The sequence below is a fragment of the Doryrhamphus excisus genome, chromosome 4, assembly GCF_030265055.1.
Source record: "Doryrhamphus excisus isolate RoL2022-K1 chromosome 4, RoL_Dexc_1.0, whole genome shotgun sequence".
Taxonomy (NCBI): domain Eukaryota; kingdom Metazoa; phylum Chordata; class Actinopteri; order Syngnathiformes; family Syngnathidae; genus Doryrhamphus; species Doryrhamphus excisus.
The window spans coordinates 20,131,241-20,152,561 of NC_080469.1; the positions used below are offsets into that span (position 1 = coordinate 20,131,241).

The 21,321-nt window shown below is 44.2% G+C and overlaps 1 protein-coding gene across 3 annotated transcripts; it reads right to left on the minus strand.

The window, feature by feature from the left end:
- Positions 1-1,621: 1,621 nt before the first annotated feature.
- On the minus strand, positions 1,622-20,595 carry gldc (glycine dehydrogenase (decarboxylating)). 3 transcript variants are annotated; one of them, XM_058069744.1, is made up of 25 exons: positions 20,174-20,595; positions 20,011-20,089; positions 15,540-15,675; positions 12,920-13,084; positions 12,766-12,843; positions 12,548-12,695; positions 12,280-12,476; positions 12,103-12,199; positions 11,919-12,024; positions 11,708-11,847; positions 10,530-10,610; positions 10,346-10,443; positions 9,869-9,953; positions 9,740-9,781; positions 9,522-9,664; positions 9,369-9,444; positions 7,001-7,126; positions 4,795-4,944; positions 4,374-4,486; positions 4,147-4,288; positions 3,964-4,075; positions 3,804-3,899; positions 2,411-2,583; positions 2,256-2,336; positions 1,622-2,036 (listed from the first exon to the last, which is right to left on the minus strand). In XM_058069744.1, exons 1-25 carry the CDS (start codon positions 20,465-20,467, stop codon positions 1,896-1,898), a joined length of 3,099 nt encoding a protein of 1,032 aa, XP_057925727.1. In that variant the 5' UTR covers positions 20,468-20,595; the 3' UTR covers positions 1,622-1,895. The 3 variants fall into 3 exon arrangements, with proteins under 3 accessions (XP_057925727.1, XP_057925729.1, XP_057925730.1); XM_058069746.1 differs by having other exon boundaries at positions 20,218-20,572; XM_058069747.1 differs by lacking the exons at positions 20,011-20,089; positions 20,174-20,595 and adding an exon at positions 16,918-17,078.
- Positions 20,596-21,321: the final 726 nt, after the last annotated feature.

Consider the following 21,321-nt stretch of genomic DNA (forward strand, 5'->3'; position numbering starts at 1 on the left):
TCCAGTGAGTCAAGATGTTTTTTGTGACGCGTTTTCAGCTGCAGTGGTGGGACAACAAATGCAGCAAAGTGGCCTCATTATTGTCTCTTCCACCTCAGGAAGCCCTTCCTGTGTGCCAAACAAGCACTTTCCGTCTAAATTCCATGACAATTCACATCACAGTCGAGCATTATTAGTGATCGTAATATTTTGAGTCTACATCAAATCGGTTTAGTTAGCATAGCAATGTGGGGTTGTCATTGGCAACGAGAAGAGCAGGCTATGTGTTCCTTCATCATATCAGCAACAGGAAGACTCACAGATGGGCCCTTTCTGCTCCTTGCCCTTTGCATTACTTGCGTTGTTGTCGTGAGTCAAAATGACTTGTAAAGCTACATCGGTATCAAAACACCCGCAAAGATCCTGCAATACTTCGATTATCTTAGCAGGGTGCTCAGGAACTGCACTAGGTTGGAATTTGATCTCTTCACGGGTCTCAACATTAAGAAGTGGACTCCTATAGAGCAGCTACACGCCATAACCCACACATAAAGCTTCTTAGATCTTCCAGATTCTGCACCCCTTTGTGCTGCGTTTCCAAGGATTTCCTGCTTCAAACCCTGGTCTGTTTAACGCCACTGTGGTTGTTCACACTCCCACGTCAGGATTGCATTGATGTCACAAAACTGTTTTCGAAAAAAACGCTGAAACTGAACATTAGGAGCCATCCCAAACTTCTATCAGGGTTCGCTTCCAAATGAACAGGTGCTATTATTTCTTATTTAATGTTTGTATTCATTCATTCATTCATTTTCTACCGCTTTTTTCCTCACGAGGGTCGCGGGGGTGCTGGAAATATGGGCTAATAACTATAAAAGCAATCTTCACTCGCTAAATGTACTGCAAAAAAGGTCAGTAAGGATAATTCATAATGCCGCCTATAGAGAACTTACTAACTCCTTCATTCATTCATTCATTTTCTACCGCTTTTCCTCACAAGGGTCGCGGGGGTGCTGGAGCCTATCCCAGCTGTCTTTGGGCGAGAGGCGGGGTACACCCTGGACTGGTGGCCAGCCAATCACAGGGCACATATAGACAAACAACCATTCACACTCACATTCATACCTATGGACAATTTGGAGTTGCCAATTAACCTAGCATGTTTTTGGAATGTGGGAGGAAACCGGAGTACCCGGAGAAAACCCATGCATGCACGGGGAGAACATGCAAACTCCACACAGAGATGGCCGAGGGTGGAATTGAACCCTGGTCTCCTAGCTGTGAGGTCTGCGCGCTTATTGTTATTATAGGATTCCATTGTCAACTTTATTGTTGTATTGTTCAATACAATTCATTTTTGAACATAGGAAAATTAAAAATATTTTGGAAAGAAGAAATGTGTTTTATTTATGAGATAAATTAGCATTAATTGCTATATAGGTCAAATTATGGGCAGATAATGGAATCAAATCGGATTTAAAAATGAATTGTTAGATTAATCAATTGAAAAACTTATTTTCTAGATTAATCAATTACAAAAATAGTTTAAAATCGGTTGAAAACTGTGGGACCGTCCAAAAAGGGTGGAATAATAATAATAGCAAGAGGGAACGTCACAGCAGCAACAATGGAGGCACAAGGCTTGTTTGTTTTGTTGGAAAGTACTCTTTATGGTGCACTTGTTTTGCAACATTGGAAAAGTCAAAGTTGCACCTTTGGTCCATGGTGGGTTTTCGTTTTTTGTTTTTAACATTTATTTCAAGAAAAGTGTGTCGTCCTGATTCCATATTTTCAATATGTCTAAGGAATGAAATCATTGTTCATACATCAACAACTACATGAAGTTTGATAACAGGGAATGAAACAAAATATTAAATTATATTTGCATACACGGCAGTCCTTTCCTCCTCCTCGCCCTATGAGGAGGCTCTGTTCTCCTCGTAAGGTGACTCGTAGACCTCCATAGGGGGGCAGGTGCAAACCAGGTGCTGGTCGCCGTAGATGTCGTCAATCCTGGAAATACTTGGCCAGAACTTGGTCTCGGGGCGAATGAAGGGCTGCAACAAAAAAAAACATAGGAGGGCATGAACAATAATTTTAGAAATAAATAACGTTTGTCCACATGATTTATTTATTCAACAAATCACAGTTCAGAATCACATTAAACTGTAAATAATCCAACTTTTTTTTTTATTTTGGTTGCAGAAAAGTGAAGTTTTGCCCAATGTTGTTGCAGTTCAAACGGTCGCCACATGAGGGCAGCGGAGGACACTCACCAAGGGGAATGCAGCAAACTCTCTGGAGTAAGGTCTTTCCCAGGTGGAGGATGACACGCAGGCCAGCGAGTGAGGCGCCATCTGGAAGCAAACACACAGGTAAGCAAGTCTAGGTTTGGGATCTTCAGCTGAAGTCTCCATCGTAACAAAAACACCTTAAGGGGGTTGAGGCGAGAGTCCATCCTTCCCTCCTCGATGTCTGCGATCTCCTGGCGGATGCCCAGCAGAGCATCGCAGAACCGGTCCATCTCCGCTTTGTCCTCTGACTCGGTGGGCTCGATCATGAGGGTCCCTGCCACTGGCCACGACATCGTGGGCGCATGGAAACCTGAAAGGAAAACAAACAAGGAAAAGGTCAATTTCTGACATTGCAAAAACAAATGTTGCAACAAATATTAACAGCTTTCAAATTTACAATATGGATGTTTGTACATACAGTATCTGGATCAGATTTGGATTGAACATGGTTTAGCTTACAGATCCTTCATTTAGATTGCTTCAAAAAGGTAAAACCTGATTAGATATGTCACATAGCAAATTTGCATTGTTTCAAAATAGCGGATCTGGATTAGCTATGGATTGAAACTGATTTCAGATGAAGGATGCTGTTGTTGCATTCAAATAGCAAATGTGGACTGCTTCAAAAGAGACAATCTGGATCAGATATGGATCAAATACCATGATGTTGCATATACGTATCAAATTTAGATTGTTTCTATATACACAATCTGGATCAAAACTGCCCTTGCGATTGCAACTTCTTAAGTTGCATTCACATGGCAAATTTGCATTGCTTCAAAATAGACGAGCTGGATTAGATATGGATTGAAACCGGTTTGACATCAAATACCATGATGTTGCATATACATATCAAATTTTGATTGTTTCTAAATACACAATCTGAATCAAAACTGCCCTTGCGATTGCAACTTCTGAAGTTGCATTCACATAGAAACATTTGAATTTCTGACAAATACACAATCTGGACTGAAACTAGTTCGAGATTAAATATGTTAATGTTACATTCACATAGCAACTTTAAATTGCTTCCAGATACACAATCTGGATCAGATATGGATTGAATCTGCTTGCAACGTCTGACATTGCATTTACATAAATATACAATCTGGATTAGGTATGGATTAAAGATGGTAAAGGATGTTGCATACTGTTTGGAAACACACAATCTGGATAAGATAGGGATTAAAGACTGCGTCGAGAGTACAATTTCTACATTGCATACATACACCCTATTTTAATTTGGATGAGATATGGATAGAAACTGTTTTGAAACAGTCAATTTTATAACATTTTGTGTATATTTTCCCCCTCGGATTTAACTGAAGTTTGCTGTGTGTTTACATAAAGCACTACTTTAGTGTGACTTCAGATTTAGGAGATTTAAAGGTTAAAAGGAATGTAAATGTATTTGGTATTTTCAGATGAAATCCTCACTAAATGCCGGCCTGGATGTCCCAAATAAGCCAATAAATCAGCACAGTTAAGACCCTAAGCTCCTTGGGGGAGGTAAAAAAACCCAAGTCTAACCGTAATCCTGGAGCCTCTTGGCCACGTCCACGGCCTCCACGTTGGCGGTCTTTTTGAAAGGCCTGACGTCCAGAATGAACTCGTGGGCGACAAAGCCTGGTCACACAGAGCATGTCAGAATGTATGCCGTACATTTTGGACTTGCACCTCCTCCCCCTACCTTTGGCCCCTCTGAAGAGGATCTTGTAGTGACCCTCCAACCTCTTGGCCATGTAGTTGGCATTGAGGATAGCCATCTCTGTGGCGTGAATCAGACCCTTGGAGCCCATCATCTAAACAGAAAAAGCACCAAGAAGCTTCATGCCTACTCGCACCGTTCGGTCGCCATCGTGTCTGGCCTGACCTTGATGTAGGCCCAGGAGATGGGCAGGATGGCGCTGGAGCCCCAGGGGGCGGCGCTGATGGTGCCCAGCGAGCTGCTGCTGTTGACCGAGCGCATGGAGACCACCGGGTGGCTGGGCAGGAAGGGGGCCAGGTGGGCTTTCCTGGTGAAGGAAGTAAAGTGTGTGTGTGAAGAGACAGATGGAGGCTTTTGGGGGTGGGGCAATGCTAATGCTAATGCTAACGTACACGCCGATGGGGCCCATGCCGGGTCCTCCTCCCCCGTGAGGGATGCAGAAGGTCTTGTGCAGGTTGAGGTGGGACACGTCTGAGCCGTAATCCCCGGGACGGCATACACCCACCTGTGGCGCGGTGAACAAAGAAACGGACATGCAAACACGGTACACACGGTACACACGGTACACCTGCACCATCAAACCACACAATTTTCATGAAGCTCTTCTTCTGGATCTGGTTACATTGGGCAGGTGTCCCTAACAAAGCGACCAGCCGCCATTCTTTAATTGAATAGCAAACAAAAAGTCGGCTTCTGGTTCAGAGTCAACCTGGCAGTAGCAGACGGCTCAAAGATCATTTATTTACAAGATAACACACGCATGTTCGGGTCTACAACCTTTGACCACAGAGCCGTCTTGGAACTCGCTCTCACCTGCGCATTCATGTTGGCCCCGTCCAGGTACACCTGGCCGCCGTGCTGGTGAATCAGGTCGCATATGTCCTGGATGTGCTCCTCAAAGACACCGAAGGTGGAGGGGTACGTGATCATCATGGCCGCCAGGTTGACCTTGTGTTTGTCCACCTGGAACAAACAGGATGCGGGAGGTCCTCATAAACAGCATAGCGCTTTTCTGACACAGTGGATCTTTGACTTGCATTTTTGCCATATGTCCTCAAAAATGGGCGAGGGCTGTTGTCATATATAGATGATCTTTGACTAGCATGTTTGCCATATGTCCATATGTATGGACATATGTATAAAATGGACGAGGGCTGTTGTCATATATAGAGGATCTTTGACTAGCATTTTTGCCATATGTCCTCAAAAATGGGCGAGGGCTGTTGTCATATATAGAGGATCTTTGACTAGCATTTTTGCCATATGTACTCAACAATGGGCGAGGGCTGTTGTCATATATAGAGGATCTTTGACTAGCATTTTTGCCATATGTCCTCAAAAATGGGCGAGGGCTATTGTCATATACAGGATCTTTGACAAGCATTTTGCCATATGTCCTCAAAAATGGGCAAGGGCTGTTGTCATATATAGAGGATCTTTGACTAGCATGTTTGCCATATGTACTCAAAAATGGGCAAGGGTTGTTGTCATATATGGAGGATCTTTGACTAGCATATTTGCCATATGTCCTCAAAAATGGGTGAGGGCTATTGTCATATACAGGATCTTTGACAAGCATTTTGCCATATGTCCTCAAAAAGGGGAAAAGGCTGATGTCATATAGAGGCTCTTTGACTGGCGTTTTTGCAGTAGAGCCTTAAAAACAGCAGAGCACTCCTGCCATAGAGGATTGACTCTTTCATATAAAGTGCAAGATCTTTGACCTTTGTTATTACAGTACAATAGATCCCTAAATAGTGGAGCACTCTTGATCTATAAAGGATCTTTGACAATATCCAAGAGATCCCTTGTGGAGTCTGCTGGAGCGCTTTTCTGATACAGTGGATCTTTGACTTGCATTTTTGCCATATGTCCTCAAAAATGGGCGAGGGCTGTTGTCATATATGGAGGATCTTTGACTAGCATGTTTGCTATATGTCCATATGTATAAAATGGGTGAGGGCTGTTGTCATATATAGAGGATCTTTGACTAGCATTTTTGCCATATGTCCTCAAAAATGGGCGAGGGCTGTTGTCATATATAGAGGATCTTTGATTAGCATTTTTGCCATATGTCCTCAAAAATGGGCGAGGGCTGTTATATATAGAGGATCTTTGACTAGCATGTTTGCCATATGTCCTCAAAAATGGGCGAGGGCTGTCGTCATATATAGAGGATCTTTGACTAGCATGTTTGCCATATGTCCTCAAAAATGGGCGAGGGCTATTGTCATATACAGGATCTTTGACTAGCATGTTTGCCATATGTCCTCAAAAATGGGCGAGGGCTGTTGTCATATATAGAGGATCTTTGACTAGCATGTTTGCCATATGTCCTCAAAAATGGGCGAGGGCTGTTGTCATATATAGAGGATCTTTGACTAGCATGTTTGCCATATGTCCTCAAAAATGGGCGAGGGCTGTTGTCATATATAGAGGATCTTTGACTAGCATGTTTGCCATATGTCCTCAAAAATGGGTGAGGGCTGTTGTCATATATAGAGGATCTGTGACTAGCATTTTTGCCATATGTCCTCAAAAATGGGCGAGGGCTATTGTCATATACAGGATCTTTGACAAGCATTTTGCCATATGTCCTCAAAAAGGGGAGAGGGCTGATGTCATATAGAGGCTCTTTGACTGGCGTTTTTGCAGTAGAGCCTTAAAAACAGCAGAGCACTCCTGCCATAGAGGATTGACTCTTTCATATAAAGTGCAAGATATTTGACCATTGTTTTTACAGTACAATAGATCCCTAAATAGCGGAGCACTCCTGATCTATAAAAGATCTTTGACAATATCCAAGAGATCCCTCGTGGAGTCTGCTGTTTTTTAGTTGAAATTCATTTTGAAAACAAACTGTAATGTCAGCCAATCAGCAGCCGACCTGCTTTGTTGCGCTCAGGTTTCATGAGATCTTTTGCCAGCACACAAGCAAGACTGGTGATATCATCGTCGGACCAGTATGGAAATATGCTTGGTTGAGTGGCTATGCTAGGCTAACAGGCTATCATCCTACCAGAGCTTTGAGGTGGGCCAGGTCAATGTTGCCGTCTTTGTCCACCTCCACCACCTGGACCTTCATGCCCGCCATCTGAGCGCTGGCTGGGTTCGTGCCATGGGCCGACTTGGGAATCAGACACACCTGCAGCACAAAGCAAACAATCGACTCTCACTCTCTGGTGTGTTGACACTTATGCAAGCCTGACTCAACATCCTGTTGCGAGTATCTCGGCGGAATTCGGACAGCAGCAGCCATGACCTTAGCATGTAAGTGGCCTGCAGGTCACCAATTGATCGGACGCCGTATTAAGGTGACATTGCACTCCAGAGAGCGGGGGCACTTAGACACTGAAAACACACCAAATATGGAGGCCTGAAAGCAGGCAATAGCAGGACGCCAAACCTTTGTCAACCTGGACTTCGACTGTTTCAAGGACAGGACCACCCCCCCCCCCCTGCAACTCCCCTTACACACAATATATTTAAAAAAGACAACATTATACAGGATAAGTGCAAACAGCTGAGTCAGCTGCTCTTTAATCTCAGGGGGCGTCTTATCAGAGCGCTGGCCAATCAGCGCTGTGGGATAGCCTAGGACTCTGATAGGTGAGTGAGTGAAACGTGTTCCATTGTGATGTCAAAGCGACCCGTTGTAGCGCATGTAGACCATAAATGTGACGGCTGATAAGGATTATGCTGCTTTCTCCATCAAGCCTGTGCACCAAGAACACACCGATGCATTTGGTGGGAACAAAAACAGTCCCATCAAGTTCAATACAACTCTGCACTTTTATTTAGGTCAAGTGGCTAAAATAAACTTCAATCAACCTACATAAGGCCACACTTATGGGGGGAGGGCAAAAGATTTTAGAATATCGTATAATATAACCCGATAATTCATATACAAATAATCCAAAGGAAAAAAAAGGAACAATGGTGCAAAACAAACGTACTAACAAAAAGTCGAAACGTTCCAAGAATAAAAGCTGTAATATAATGTTACAAAAATCCGTCTAGGTTATAAAGTAATGTATTGTTGTGACGTTACCGGTGCTAAACCTGCAAGTCGTCCATCACCACTTTGTGTTTCAAATTTCTCGGCTTCACTCTCATCATTTTTCAAAAATCTATTCATGAGTAAATCATGCCGTTTCATGATTGATTAGTCACAAAATATGCATTTTGAAGCTAATTTTCAGTCCAAATTTTTTTTTAATTAACTCAAGTACAAGGCATTCGAACTGAAAATGCCGTTAATAAGCTGTAACAATGTTACGTAATGTTCGGCCACACTTGATCGCTGGAACAAGAGGCATTTATTGCAGGTTGAAATAATCTCTCACAACAGGCACAATAATCCGTAATAAAAATTCCTACCAAAAATACGAGCTACTGTTTTAGCTAGTAAACCACACCAAGCTAAAACTCAACTCTGAACCCCCGACGTCACTTCATGTCCACCACCGATTCTGCTCTCCTACAAGATAAACTGTAGCTTATTTACTCGTATTAGGTCTAATATACTGGGTAATAGGAGTGTAACGGTGACCATAGGGGTGTTAGTTCATGTCTAAAAGGGGCTCTACGAAAGTTAAAACCGTATTTTAAAAAGTTGTAAACAGGTTTTTTGTGCTCTAACTGCGAAAATTCACTCGTCAAGGTCGGGTCTGGAACCAATTAACCGCAATAAACAAGGGATTAAAATAGAATAAAAGTTGTAATTTAATGTGATGAAAATTAGATTGTAAAATAATACGAAGTCATAAAGTTGCAAGACTGAAGTCGAAAAAAAAAATAACAACAAAAGGAACTTAATCAAATGTAAACCCGATAAAGTCAAAACATTACAAGATAAAAGCTGCATCTTTGAAAGGAGCAAATTTACAAGATTAGTTGAAATGTGCATACGTCCTAACAATTATGACAACAAATTCATTCATTCATTTTCTACCGCTTTTTCCTCACAAGGGTCGCGGGGGGTGCTGGAGCCTATCCCAGCTGTCTTCGGGCGAGAGGCGGGGTACACCCTGGACTGGTGGCCAGCCAATCACAGGGCACATATAGACAAACAACCAATCACACTCACATTCATACCTATGGACAATTTGGAGTCGCCAATTAACCTAGCATGTTTTTGGAATGTGGGAGGAAACCGGAGTACCCAGAGAAAACCCACGCATGCACGGGGAGAACATGCAAACTCGGCTGAGGGTGGAATTGAACCCTGGTCTCCTAGCTGTGAGGTCTGCGCGCTAACCACTCAACCGCCGTGCCACCCACAACAAATTCATATCACGCAAAAAAAAAGATAAAACAATAAAGTTGTAGTAGAATGTTTACAATTACTATGGAGAACTGAGCAATAACACAATTGTGAAACTTACACTTCTCGAGGTCTCTCCCTTTGAGTTCAGGTAGGCCTTGATGGCTGCCAGGCCGGCGTATTCTCCCTGAGCACCACTGGAACACAAAGCAAGCACGCCATGGTAAGGAAACCGACCATGTTCAGCAGAACCAACCAAATCAAAACCGCTGACCTGTTAGGCTGGAAGGAGATCTTGTCATAGCCTGTCACCTCACAGAGGTCCTTCTCCAGCTGCTTGAAGAGCTTCTGGTAGCCCTCAGCCTGGTCCAGAGGCACGAACGGGTGAATGTTGGCAAACTCCCTCCAGGTGATGGGCTAAACACAAAATGTGGACAAATGTGTCATTTTAACATCATTCGCCGGCAACTGGCAATGGAGCTCAGGACTCACCATGAGCTCTGAGGAACTGTTCAGCTTCATGGTGCAAGAGCCCTGGGGGCAGATGTTGAAAAACAGTCACCATTGCATCATCATTACTGGTTTATACTGGTTTGGACTGGTGCTGGACTTTGTTCTCACCAGTGGGATCATACTGTGCACCAGCGAGATGTCTTTGTTCTCTAGACGCTTCATGTAACGTACGATGTTTGTCTCCGAGTGGTAACTGAGGAGCCAAAGCCAAACTCCAGTTAGCGGCATGCTAGCTAAGGCTACATGGGATGCGACATGCAAAGTAAAGGCTGACTGCTCATTTTTCAATCATCATGAGCTACTACAAGATATTCGGAGGCCAAGTCTTTATTTATGGCCCTAGTAAGGATTAAAGTTCACATTAGCGACTGACACTAAAACTTGTTAGCTTAGCGGAACAATGACTCTTGTTAGATAACGTGTGCTATTGTGTAATAGATAACGTTCGCATGGAAGGCTAGTTAATGACAGGGTTGAATGGCTTTAAAAGCATGCTACGCTAACTTGGTATCGGTTGAACAAAGGGGTGTAACAGTTGACAATACAGACTATGATTCGACAACAAAGCAAAGTTCAAACTCCAACCTGTTGAAGACCTGATGGGTTAGGAACTTGCTCGTCCTCTTGAAAGGACTTCCCAAGATGCCCTTTGACCGTTCACCCATCTGCTCAGCGATCAGCTCCTAAAAACCACAGCAAAACGGCTGCTGGTGATAAAATCCAAGGCCAAAAACAAGTCATTGCATAGGCTGAAGCGTCTTTGACATACGGCGGAGGATTCACAGCCAAAGACCCAGAGCAGGTCGTCCAAGTCTCGTTCAGTCACGGTCTCGTCCAGCGATACGCCCAACTGTAAGGACACAAACATTAAATAAGGCAAACCAAAACAACACAAAAAATCCAGAAACAACCAAACCGGTTCAAGTCAGCCAGGATCCAAAACCCACCAACGCCCTCCGAGTCTTGACTCAAGGGTGACGCCTGGGGTATCCCCAACCAGCTGAAGTACGTTCCTCAACATTAGACCTACAGACCTGGCATTTATTCACCTTTATTCAGAACCCAGGGGATTCCAGTCTCCAGCTCTGTTAAGCGAAGGGTTCTCCTCCGAAGTAGGAAAATGCGTAGGCCGAGTTAAATTCACCGATTACACATCGATGCTATTCATGGCAACCCGAAAGTAACACAGAAAATTCCCGGGTTCCAGCCAGTGTAAAGAAAGGTTTAGTCTGAACCCCATTAGGAGTCTACCTATGGACCATTCAGGCATTCAAAAATCTTGTATGGGTCAAACAGAACTGGGCTGTAGGATGCCTCATGGTGATGTGTTCTTGGCACACGTGACCAAGACGAGGACTCAAGTCTCAAGACCTCAGTCTCCCTCTGGAACCATGGAACCACATGAGGTGGTCTCGAAAAGCAAAGACTGGACACCCTGCTGTTTTTTCATCCAAGACTGGGATAATTAGAATGACATGAAAGGCAGGTGGGGCGGTGGTCGAGTGGTTAGCGCACAGACCTCACAGCTAGGAGACCAGGGTTCAATTCCACCCTCGGCCATCTCTGTGTGGAGTTTGCATGTTCTCCCCGTGCATGCGTGGGTTTTCTCCGGGTACTCCGGTTTCCTCCCACATTCCAAAAACATGCTAGGTTAATTGGCCACTCCAAATTGTCCATAGGTATGAATGTGAGTGTGAATGGTTGTTTGTCTATATGTGCCCTGTGATTGGCTGGCGAACAGTCCAGGGTGTACCCCGCCTCTCGCCCGAAGACAGCTGGGATAGGCTCCAGCACCCCCGCGATCCTCGTGAGGAAAAGCGGTAGAAAATTAATGAATGAATGAAAGGCAGGTAGATGGTTGAGGTTGGAAAGGCCTTCAGAGGTCTTGCTGTGTTCAAGCATTAATCATTCTGAATTCTTAAAAACCCAAAGTGATTAAGTCCTCACCAGTCCCTCAGAGTAGACCCTCAGGTTGATCTGCCTCTGCGCGGCTCTCTCCAAGATGTCCTTGGCTGCCACGCCACAGTTGATTTTGAGTGTGTCGAAGAACATCTCACTGTGCAGCCGATGCCCTGCTCTCTTCAGACCTGGACCACGGTAAAACCACCATTATGTTCAATCTTTACTTTCCCAGTCCAATTTAGCATAACAACCTTACCCTCGGCAAGGATCAGGGTCGCGTTGTGCGTCCTCTCTGCAATGTGTTTGAGTCCTTGGGGGCCGTGGTAGAGTGTGAACATTGCAGCCATGTTGGCCAGCAGAGCCTAGTTGTTGGAGGTTGGACGGTGTAAGAAAGTCCATATGGTCCCCAAACATGGTTGGCAGGACTGAAGAAGAATTACCTGAGCTGTGCAGATGTTGCTGGTTGCTTTGTCTCTCCGAATGTGCTGCTCTCGAGTCTGCAGCGCGAGGCGGTACACTTCCTTGCCCGCTGCATCCCTGAAGTGTCAACACAACCTTTGTAACACTTGGTCTGGTTTGTTCCTCTCCTGTGGGCCAGTGAGTCTACGTGTCCCCACCTGGTGACCCCAACCATTCTGCCGGGCATCATCCGGACCAGGTTTTCTCTGACGGAGAAGAAGGCAGCGTGAGGACCCCCGTAGCAAAGAGGGACTCCGAACCTCTGGGAGCTTCCGAGCGCAATGTCCACCCCAAACTCGCCGGGAGGACGCAGCACACAGAGTGCCAGAAGGTCAGTGGCGCAGCACGCTAAAGCCTGGAAATGTGCAAAAAGGGCTCGGGGTCAATTCTGGGCTTTCACAAACCCGCGGTTTCATTTGGTCTTACTCCGCCCTTATGTGCACGGTCCACGAGGGAGGTGAAGTCCTCCACTCGGCCGTCAGTATCAGGATATTGAAACAACACGCCACTGATGTCTTTCCCGCTGAAGTCCATCTCGTGAGGCAGCTTCAGCACCGTCTTGACTCCAATGTAACTGAAACAGAGGAGAAGCAACATTGGTGGAGCTGCGTGGGACAGACCGCTTTAGCCAGAGAGTCCTTTACTTGGCTCTGGTCTGCACCACAGCAATGGTCTGAGGGTGACAACGCGGGTCAATGTAGAAGGTTCTTCTTTTGTTCTGTCTGGGAGGAGAATACACAGGGGTCACATACTTCTTGACTAAAACCCGGGATATGTGGAAAGACTAATAAATAATACCTGTGGCAAAGCTGCATGGCCTCGGCGCCGGCTGTCCCCTCGTCCAGCAGCGAGGCGTTGGCCATGGACAGGCCTGTGATGTCACAGATCATCGTCTGGTAATTTAGGAGAGACTCCAGGCGGCCTTGGGACACCTCAGGTTGGTAGGGTGTGTACTGGGTCACCCTGAGGACAAGGAATAGATTGGATCGTAAGGCTGGTCTCTGGTCTCTCTAAGCAGGAGATGATCATGATGCATTTGGTCTTTTTGGGTCGGAGTACCAAGTGTGCCATATCTTGAACCCAAAACAGCTTTGCGCCATTTCAGTTTTTCAGACTATTTTGAGAGCAACTTGGCTAGCAAGACACGCTAACCATCACTACTTCGAACTTCAAAGTTACCGACCACTAGGCTTCTGTTGAGGTCGTGGTAGTCACCAACAAGTATTGATGAGATAAAAGCCACATTGACACAAAGTGGGTCACAAAAGAACGTAAATTCGTAAAAAAAAGTGGTTGGACGGAAGCAAAAGTAGATGCCTCAGAAAAGTAAATTTATGAAAGTTGATGCTGTGGAACAATCCACGCTCATGAACAATGTGATTGTGACTGGGCCCCACATTACACGCAGGTCTTATGCCAGCATGGCTGGTCACGGGATGAGAACAAGAAAGAGGTTGCTTCAATAGACCAATCAAAGGGAGTGCACACGGGCGTCAGCAACGTTACATATTTCGATATGTCTCGCAACAAAGTTTTCTAACCTAAAATGGCACGGCTGAGGCTGAGAAGAAGCATGAAGAAATGTCTGCACAAATGAAGATCTGACATTTCTAAGAAGGCACGCTACTTAAGGAAGCAGGGGAAACTGTAAAACCTACACCAAGGATGTGTACATATTAAAGATTACATCGCCTCAACCACGAAAATATGAGGTTGCAGACCCAAACGCAATAAATGCATTTTCGCGATGTAGGATTCAATATTAATAAATGGGTTAATTACTTTGAGCATAGAAGCCGGTTTAGGACTTTCTAGAGGCGGGTTTAACATTGTTTGAGCCCTGTAGACATTGCATAACACCCCTATAGTCACCTTTACACTCCTATTATTCTTTGTTTACGTTGCATTACACGAGTAATTTTTGAAAAATGTTTCAAACCGAGTGGGGAAAAAGGACAAAGCAGCCGAAAACTTACCACTTCCACACTTCCTGTTACATACATTACTGAAGCCTGGTGACCAGAATACTCTATAACTGACCAACCAGAGTGAGATAATCAATGTTCACGAGTGACTCGTGAATTGTGTGATTCAGTCACACTTTTTGCTGCAGCTTTATTACAAATTCATTACGATTGTTACTTCAATTTTAATCAAAGTTTAAATGACCGTTTGTTGAATTTCCAGATCCATCCATCCATTTTCCTCCGCTTATCCGGGTCGCGGGGGCAGCAGTCTCAGTAGGGAAGCCCAGACTTCCCGGTCCCCGGCCACCTCCTCCAGCTCCACCGGGAGGACACCAAGGCATTCCCAGGCCAGCTGTGAGACATAATCCCTCCAGCGTGTCCTAGGTCTGCCCCAGGGCCTTTTCCCGGCTGGGCATGCCCAGAACACCTCACCAGGGAGGCGTCCGGGAGGCATCCGGACTAGATGCCCGAGCCACCTCAACTGACTCCTCTCGATGTGAAGGAGAAGCGGCTCTACTCTGAGCCCCTCCCGGATGACTGAGCTCCTCACCCTATCTCTTAGGGTGAGTCCAGCTACCCTACGGAGGAAACTCATTTCAGCCGCCTGTATCCGCCATCTCATTCTTTCGGTCATGACCCAAAGCTCATGACCATTGGTGAGGGTGGGAACATAGATCAACCAATAAATTGAGAGCTTTTCCCTCCGGCTCAACTCTCTTTTCACCACGATGGTCCGGTACAGCGACCGCATTACTGCCGAGGCTGCGCCGATCCGTCTGTCGACCTCACGCTCCCACTTTCCCTCACTCGTGAACAAGACCCCGAGATACTTAAACTCCTCCACCCGGGGAAGGACCTCATTCCCAACCCGGAGGGAGCACTCCACCCTTTTCCGACTGAGAACCATGGCCTCTGATTTGGAGGTACTGAGTCTCATCCCAGACGCCTCATCCCAGATCTACTCATGCAATGTTTTTTTTTTTTATTCCAACTTGTTTAGAATATAGAATATCTGGACCATACCATAGCCCCCCAGATGTCGGGGCTACTTGATTCCAGAGCCTTAATCTTGTTGTGGTGGAGCCATCCTTTTGTGCTGACTCCCATTAAACACCACTTTTGAGCGTGATCGGTTCATTCCACACACTGCCACATTCACAGTTAGAAGACATGTTCACACTTACGCAACCACATCATCATGTTTATTTCTACTTCCCCTCTTGGAGAAAAAAAGTTGAGCAATTATGTAAATATTTTGGTGACATTTTTTTATATGACAAAAGCCTGGCGGGTGAACAGGGATGTGTTGACTTTTTGGAAGTTCAGTAGAACTTATGCCAAGAAGCCTTGTAAGTGGATTTTTTGTCCGCTGGTGACAAAGTGCGTCAGAGAAATCAAACCTTGAGGCTCAAGTCACCAGAGTGGAAGTGGATGGAAGGTCGGTGGCTTACCAGCCGGCATTCTCCAGCAGGTTCCGCTGGATGGGCGGCGGCACGGAACAGTTGTAGTAGCCCATGCCGATGTAGGAACGCCAGACCTTGTTTTGGGATGCGATCTTGTACAGCGTCTCCAGGACTTCATTCTCACCTGAGTAGATGAATTGATCATGAATATGTTAAAAATATGTTAGAAACAGAAGTTCACGGATATCCTGCAAAACCTGCATCAGAGCCGTGACACACGATTTGGTGAGAGGCTGCAGTAGTCATGTGAGATTGCATTTAGGGCACAGTGGTTCTCAACTGGTGAGTCCCGGACCCAAAAGTGGGTCACGGATCCGATCTGGCTGGGTCACATACAGGGAATCGAAAATGACATTAAAATATGTAATATACAACCAATGTTTGAGAAGTCTGCAAGATTTTAGTCATCTTCCAGTTTTACAGTATGTAAAACTGTAGAAAATTAAAAAATAATTACATGACTTAAGTGTAGAAATTTGACTTAAGTGACTTAAATAAAAATGACAAAAGTGTACAAAAATGTTTTAATTAAGTGTAGAAATACCTTTTAAAAGAAATGACAAAAAAACTTTAAAATGTAAAAACACAACTTAAATAAAAGTGGCTTGAATAAAAATGACAAGTGTAAAAAATGTATTTAATTAAGTGTAAAAATACCTTTTAAAATAAATGACAAAAAAACTAAAAAATATAAAAACACAACTTAAATAAAGGTGACTTAAATAAAAATGACAAAAGGCTAAACAATTTAGTGTAAAAAATGTATTTAATTAAGCGTAAAAATACATTTTAAAATAAATGACAAAAAAATATAAAAACACAACTTAAATAAAGGTGACTTCAATAAAAATGACAAAAGGCTAAACAATTTAGTGTAAAAAATGTATTTAATTAAGCGTAAAAATACATTTTAAAATAAATGACAAAAAAACCTTAAAAATGTAAAAACACAACTTAATTAAGTGACTTAAATAAAAATGACAAAAGTGTAAAAAATATATTTAATTAAGTATGAAAATACCTTAAAAATAAATTTAAAAACCATTTTTTTTAATTAAAAATGTAAAAACACAAATTAACTTGAGACCAGTACTGGCATGGCTGTAATAAATATTTTATAATGCTAGAACAAAGACATATAGACAACTACTTCCCAAGTCTCGCCCGTGTTTTTGCTTAAAGACGGCCATGTTTTTTTCAATAAATCTTGCTCAAATTTGACACACATATGCTTTCCAGTCCCCGGAAGTCGTGTACCAAATTTTGTGTTGATCTGAGTAAGCATCCTCAATTGGTGGGTGGGTGTTTTGTAGTGGAGTGATGGGCTTGTCAGAAAAAGAACATTTGCATGCAAGAGTTAACTTACACAAACATGACAGTCATGTGAGCGAGGGGTATTTCCAAACTATCGCTTCATCTGCAAAAACATCTCCTCCCCGCAGATGACTTCCGCTTTCACTTTGACTCAACTCTGCAGGTCAAAACCGCCACACAATCCTCATTTCTCTGCCTTTATGCCAAATTATTTGACAAGCAGCACATTCTCCATCACGTGTGAAGCTGCAGAACTAACAGGATGAAATATAAAAAAAGATTTGTGCCGTACGTCATCACAAAGAGGCCCATCAAAGCCGATTAGAGATGGGGGGGGAAGCGAGAGTGGAAATGAGGACATTTTTGTTTGCAAACATCCAGAGAAGAGCTTGATCCATATACAGCGTGGGCTCTTTCTCTTTTTTTTACCCGACTGAGAGCTTTGCCAAGCACGGCTGAGATTCCTTTAGCCTTTCTGGTTGCCTAGCAACGCCAAGGCATGGACAATGGCGCCCCATCTGAACTACTACTGCTTCAGGAAGACGCCAAGTGCATATTTACAGGCAAATAACAGTTGCTCTAACAAAGTTCTAAGTTGTTTTTTTTTATGTGATTTTAACATGTTTGGCTTGTGTGTGTGCTTCAGCAAAAATGGCTGGAGGACGGCCTGACTCGAAGCCATCCAGGGGGGGTCCTTTCCTTTGTTGCCCAGCAGAGAATCTCCAATGCTGGCTTTACAAAGTCCCCCCCTCCCCTTTCCCGACAAAAAGCTGAACAAGCACAAAAAACAGCCGAGCTTCCTGCTTTGTTTTTGCATTGCGAAACCTGCATGGCTGTGAGGACAGGGGCGGGACCAAAACACCAGGTGACTCTTTCCCTTTTAAAAAGGTTAATCATTCCTACTGTTGCATTTATGGCCGCCGCGCCCATAAAAGTAGCTGCCATATGTCAATACCGAGCAATAATACTGAGTCATTAAATATACTGTAGTAAATATACTGTAACACTGCAGCAGGGACAAAACAAGGGGTACGGTAAACTTTATACACAAGTTATAAAAACATTATAAATGACCAAATTATAAAGTGAAAATTGCTTTCAGCTGTTGAATAAAGTATAATAACAGAGCTGAATATGCACATGGAACCTGTTCTATCATAAATACCTGCCAATTTTGTATATCTGCATAAACTAGAAGGTCGCCCCAGGACAATGGTTCACAAAACCGACGAGAACGAGATGACATTTTAACTTTACTTTCAAGAAAAGTACAATTTAAAAATATGACAGTATATTGCAATCCATGAAGTGAATACCGCCGGCCACGGGATGTTTACAGACACTCCGAAAATGCCAATAATATCTTAATTATGCACATATGTGTGGTCTAATTAAACAGAAAGACAAAGAAAACAATGGGTGGATACATTTATCAGTCATGAACCTAACTCTTACTGCAAAAGTACAATTTAATGCATTTAAGAACGCTTGGAAATCCCACAAAATACATTGACGCTCAAAACGGGAATTGTGATTCAAATGTTGAGCTACTAAAACACCGTAAAAATTAGTGTATTTCACATATAGTTACAAATGTGATAACCGTATTTTCCGGACTATAAGTCACACTTTTTTTCATAGGTTGGCTGTTCCTGCGACTTATACTCCAGAAAGACTTATAAATGAAAAAAGTGTTTATGTTCCATAAACACTGGACACCTTTTCTGTTCATGTTTATTTTTGGTGTAGCTGAATAAGCATTGTGTTAGCATATCTTACACCTATTCATCCTGTTCTCTATTATTTTATTGTTAGAACTTGCCTTCCAAGAGGACGTAATGTCTGTTTTGGTCAAGTAGTTTGGAAAATAAATTGCCCGCAAAAAATGCCACTTATACTCCAGTGCGACTTATGTATGTTTTTTTCTACCTAATGATGCATTTTTGGCCTTGTCCGACTTATACTCCGAAGCGACTTATAGTCCAGAAAATACGGTAGTTTGTAAAATAAATTACCTGCAAAAAATGCCACTTATACTCCAGTGCGACTTATGTATGTTTTTTTTCTTATAATGCATTTTTGGCCTTGTGCGACTTATACTCTAGAGCGACTTATAGTCCAGAAAATACGGTAATCATGATTACGTGGAAAAATGATATAATTTAATTCACATTTTTAATCATTCGACGGCCCAAATTTTTAATTTTAAATTTTTAGTGTTTTGTGACACTGATATATTGGAAAATTATCAATTTTTATGAATTTTTGAAACAAAGGGTCTCGTAAAAAGGTTAATATTTTGAACTCCCGAGATAGCTAAAAGGTCAAAACATGACATGATGCAGTGCAAACCACAATCATAATAATGGAGGGTGTTCAACATGCACCCTGGGGGATGGGGGGGGGGGGGGGGGGGGCATTTTTAGCATGCAGCTCATTTGATGAAATGAATTATTGTGATGGATCTCATTTGCAAAGATAAATCTTGGCCATTTTCTTCAGCTACATTAGAATATATTGACCTACATTGGATTGGTTTTAGCATGTGTAATGTACACAATGTGCCAAGCCCCCCCCCCCCCCCACACACACACACAGCTGCATCCTTTCCATTTTTCTGTAAAAACTTTGGACCCCCTTCAAGAATAATCAGTGGCGTCACCCAATTGCTGTTGAATTTGGTTAAATTGAGCTACTGTATGTTATCATGATTTGTACAAACTGTTAGTGTTTGAAGAGGGGGGTGGGGAGCAGGCAGATTACACCCGTGTCACCTTATTAGGAGCCCCCTCGGCTGTGATGTAATGTGACCGCTGGAACCAGATTGAACTGGACTTGGGACCCGGAGGGCTCCAGGCGAAACTTTACACTCCACTTGCCATCCTCCTATGAGCCCCCCCATCCGCAGATTGGTGCCGCTCGCCCACTTTTTCGGCGAAAACAACTCCAAATATGTTCAAAGGAAGACTTAAGCAAAAGGGGGGGCGAGCGCAGACAACAATGGAGCCGCAACCTACATTTCAACATCACCTCAGTACAAAATGTTTTTCTTTTAAAAAAGAAAGCGACACAGCGATGCGTGAGCGGGTGGTGCGTTTAATGCGTTGGGAATAACGAGTAAGAATAATAAAAATAGTAAACTTACACACTGGGTCATCCAGCTTCATGCTCTGCCTCATGCGGATGGTGGATGGCACCGTGCTTTCTATCAGCTGTTCGATGGACTGGTGGAAAGGAGGATAGATGTTTTTTTAACATTAAACATAAAAAGATGAGATCAGGTGTTTGTTGGTGCTGCTGCTGCGTACCTCCAGTCCCAGCACGTCCAGCATGTCCCTCTTCTCCCGCTCACCTGGCCCGATGTGCCGCTCGGCAAAGTCGTCATGCCTGGGAAGGATTCTCTCGATGCGCCGGGAGCACACGGATGCGGAGGTCCGCACACCCCGCGTTGCCAGGGACGCCCAGCCGCCACCGGTGGAGCCTGATCCCCGGCAGCCGGGCTTCCAGAGCACGCGGCTCTTGGCAGCCACATTCCCGCGTCCGGCGCTTCGGCTCGCCGACTTGGTCGCGAAGATGCCCCACGACTTGGCGCAGCTTTGCATCTTGTTTAAAAATAATACATAAAATAAAAACAAACTCGGCGACGGCAAAGTTGGAGAACCCCGGCAGAGTGCGACTTGATCCCCGCAGGAGGAGTGAGACTCTACTGCTGCTGTTGCTGCTGGCCGATCACTTCTATCCGGAGTTTATACAAGTGCAAGTTGCTCAAGAGCTGGCCAATCGGCGTGTAGGAGCATAGTGACGTCACGACGAGCGCAAGTTAAACAGCTGCTCAACTTCCTCACGTGCCCAAACCCGCGCACCGCCCCCCTCAAAGAGGAAAAGAAAAACAAAGATGAGAGAAAGGTGCACGGAGACTGGATCCGGAAGTTGCTGCCTTTCATGACATCTTAAAGGAAAAAAAACCTCTTTCATTTTGTACATAGCACCTCTGACCACCCCTGGCCCACCCCCAGCCGGATGAGCCCGCCCCTGCGTATAGTCCACTAGCAGGCTTTACTACACATCTTAAAATAAAGCCTGGAGCTAGTCCTGTCATGATAATCATTCATTTTCTACCGCTTTTCCTCACGAGGGTCGCGGGTGTGCTGGAGCCTATCCCAGCTATCTTTGGGCAAGAGGCGGGGTACACCCTGGACTGGTGGCCAGCCAATCACAGGGCACATATAGACAAACAACCATTCACACTCACATTCATACCTATGGACAATTTGGAGTTGCCAATTAACCTAGCATGTTTTTGGAATGTGGGACGAAACCGGAGTACCCGGAGAAAACCCACGCATGCACGGGGAGAACATGCAAACAGAGATGGCCGAGGGTGGAATTGAACCCTGGTCTCCTAGCTGTGAGGTCTGCGCGCTAACCACTCGACCGCCGTGACGCAGATAATCAA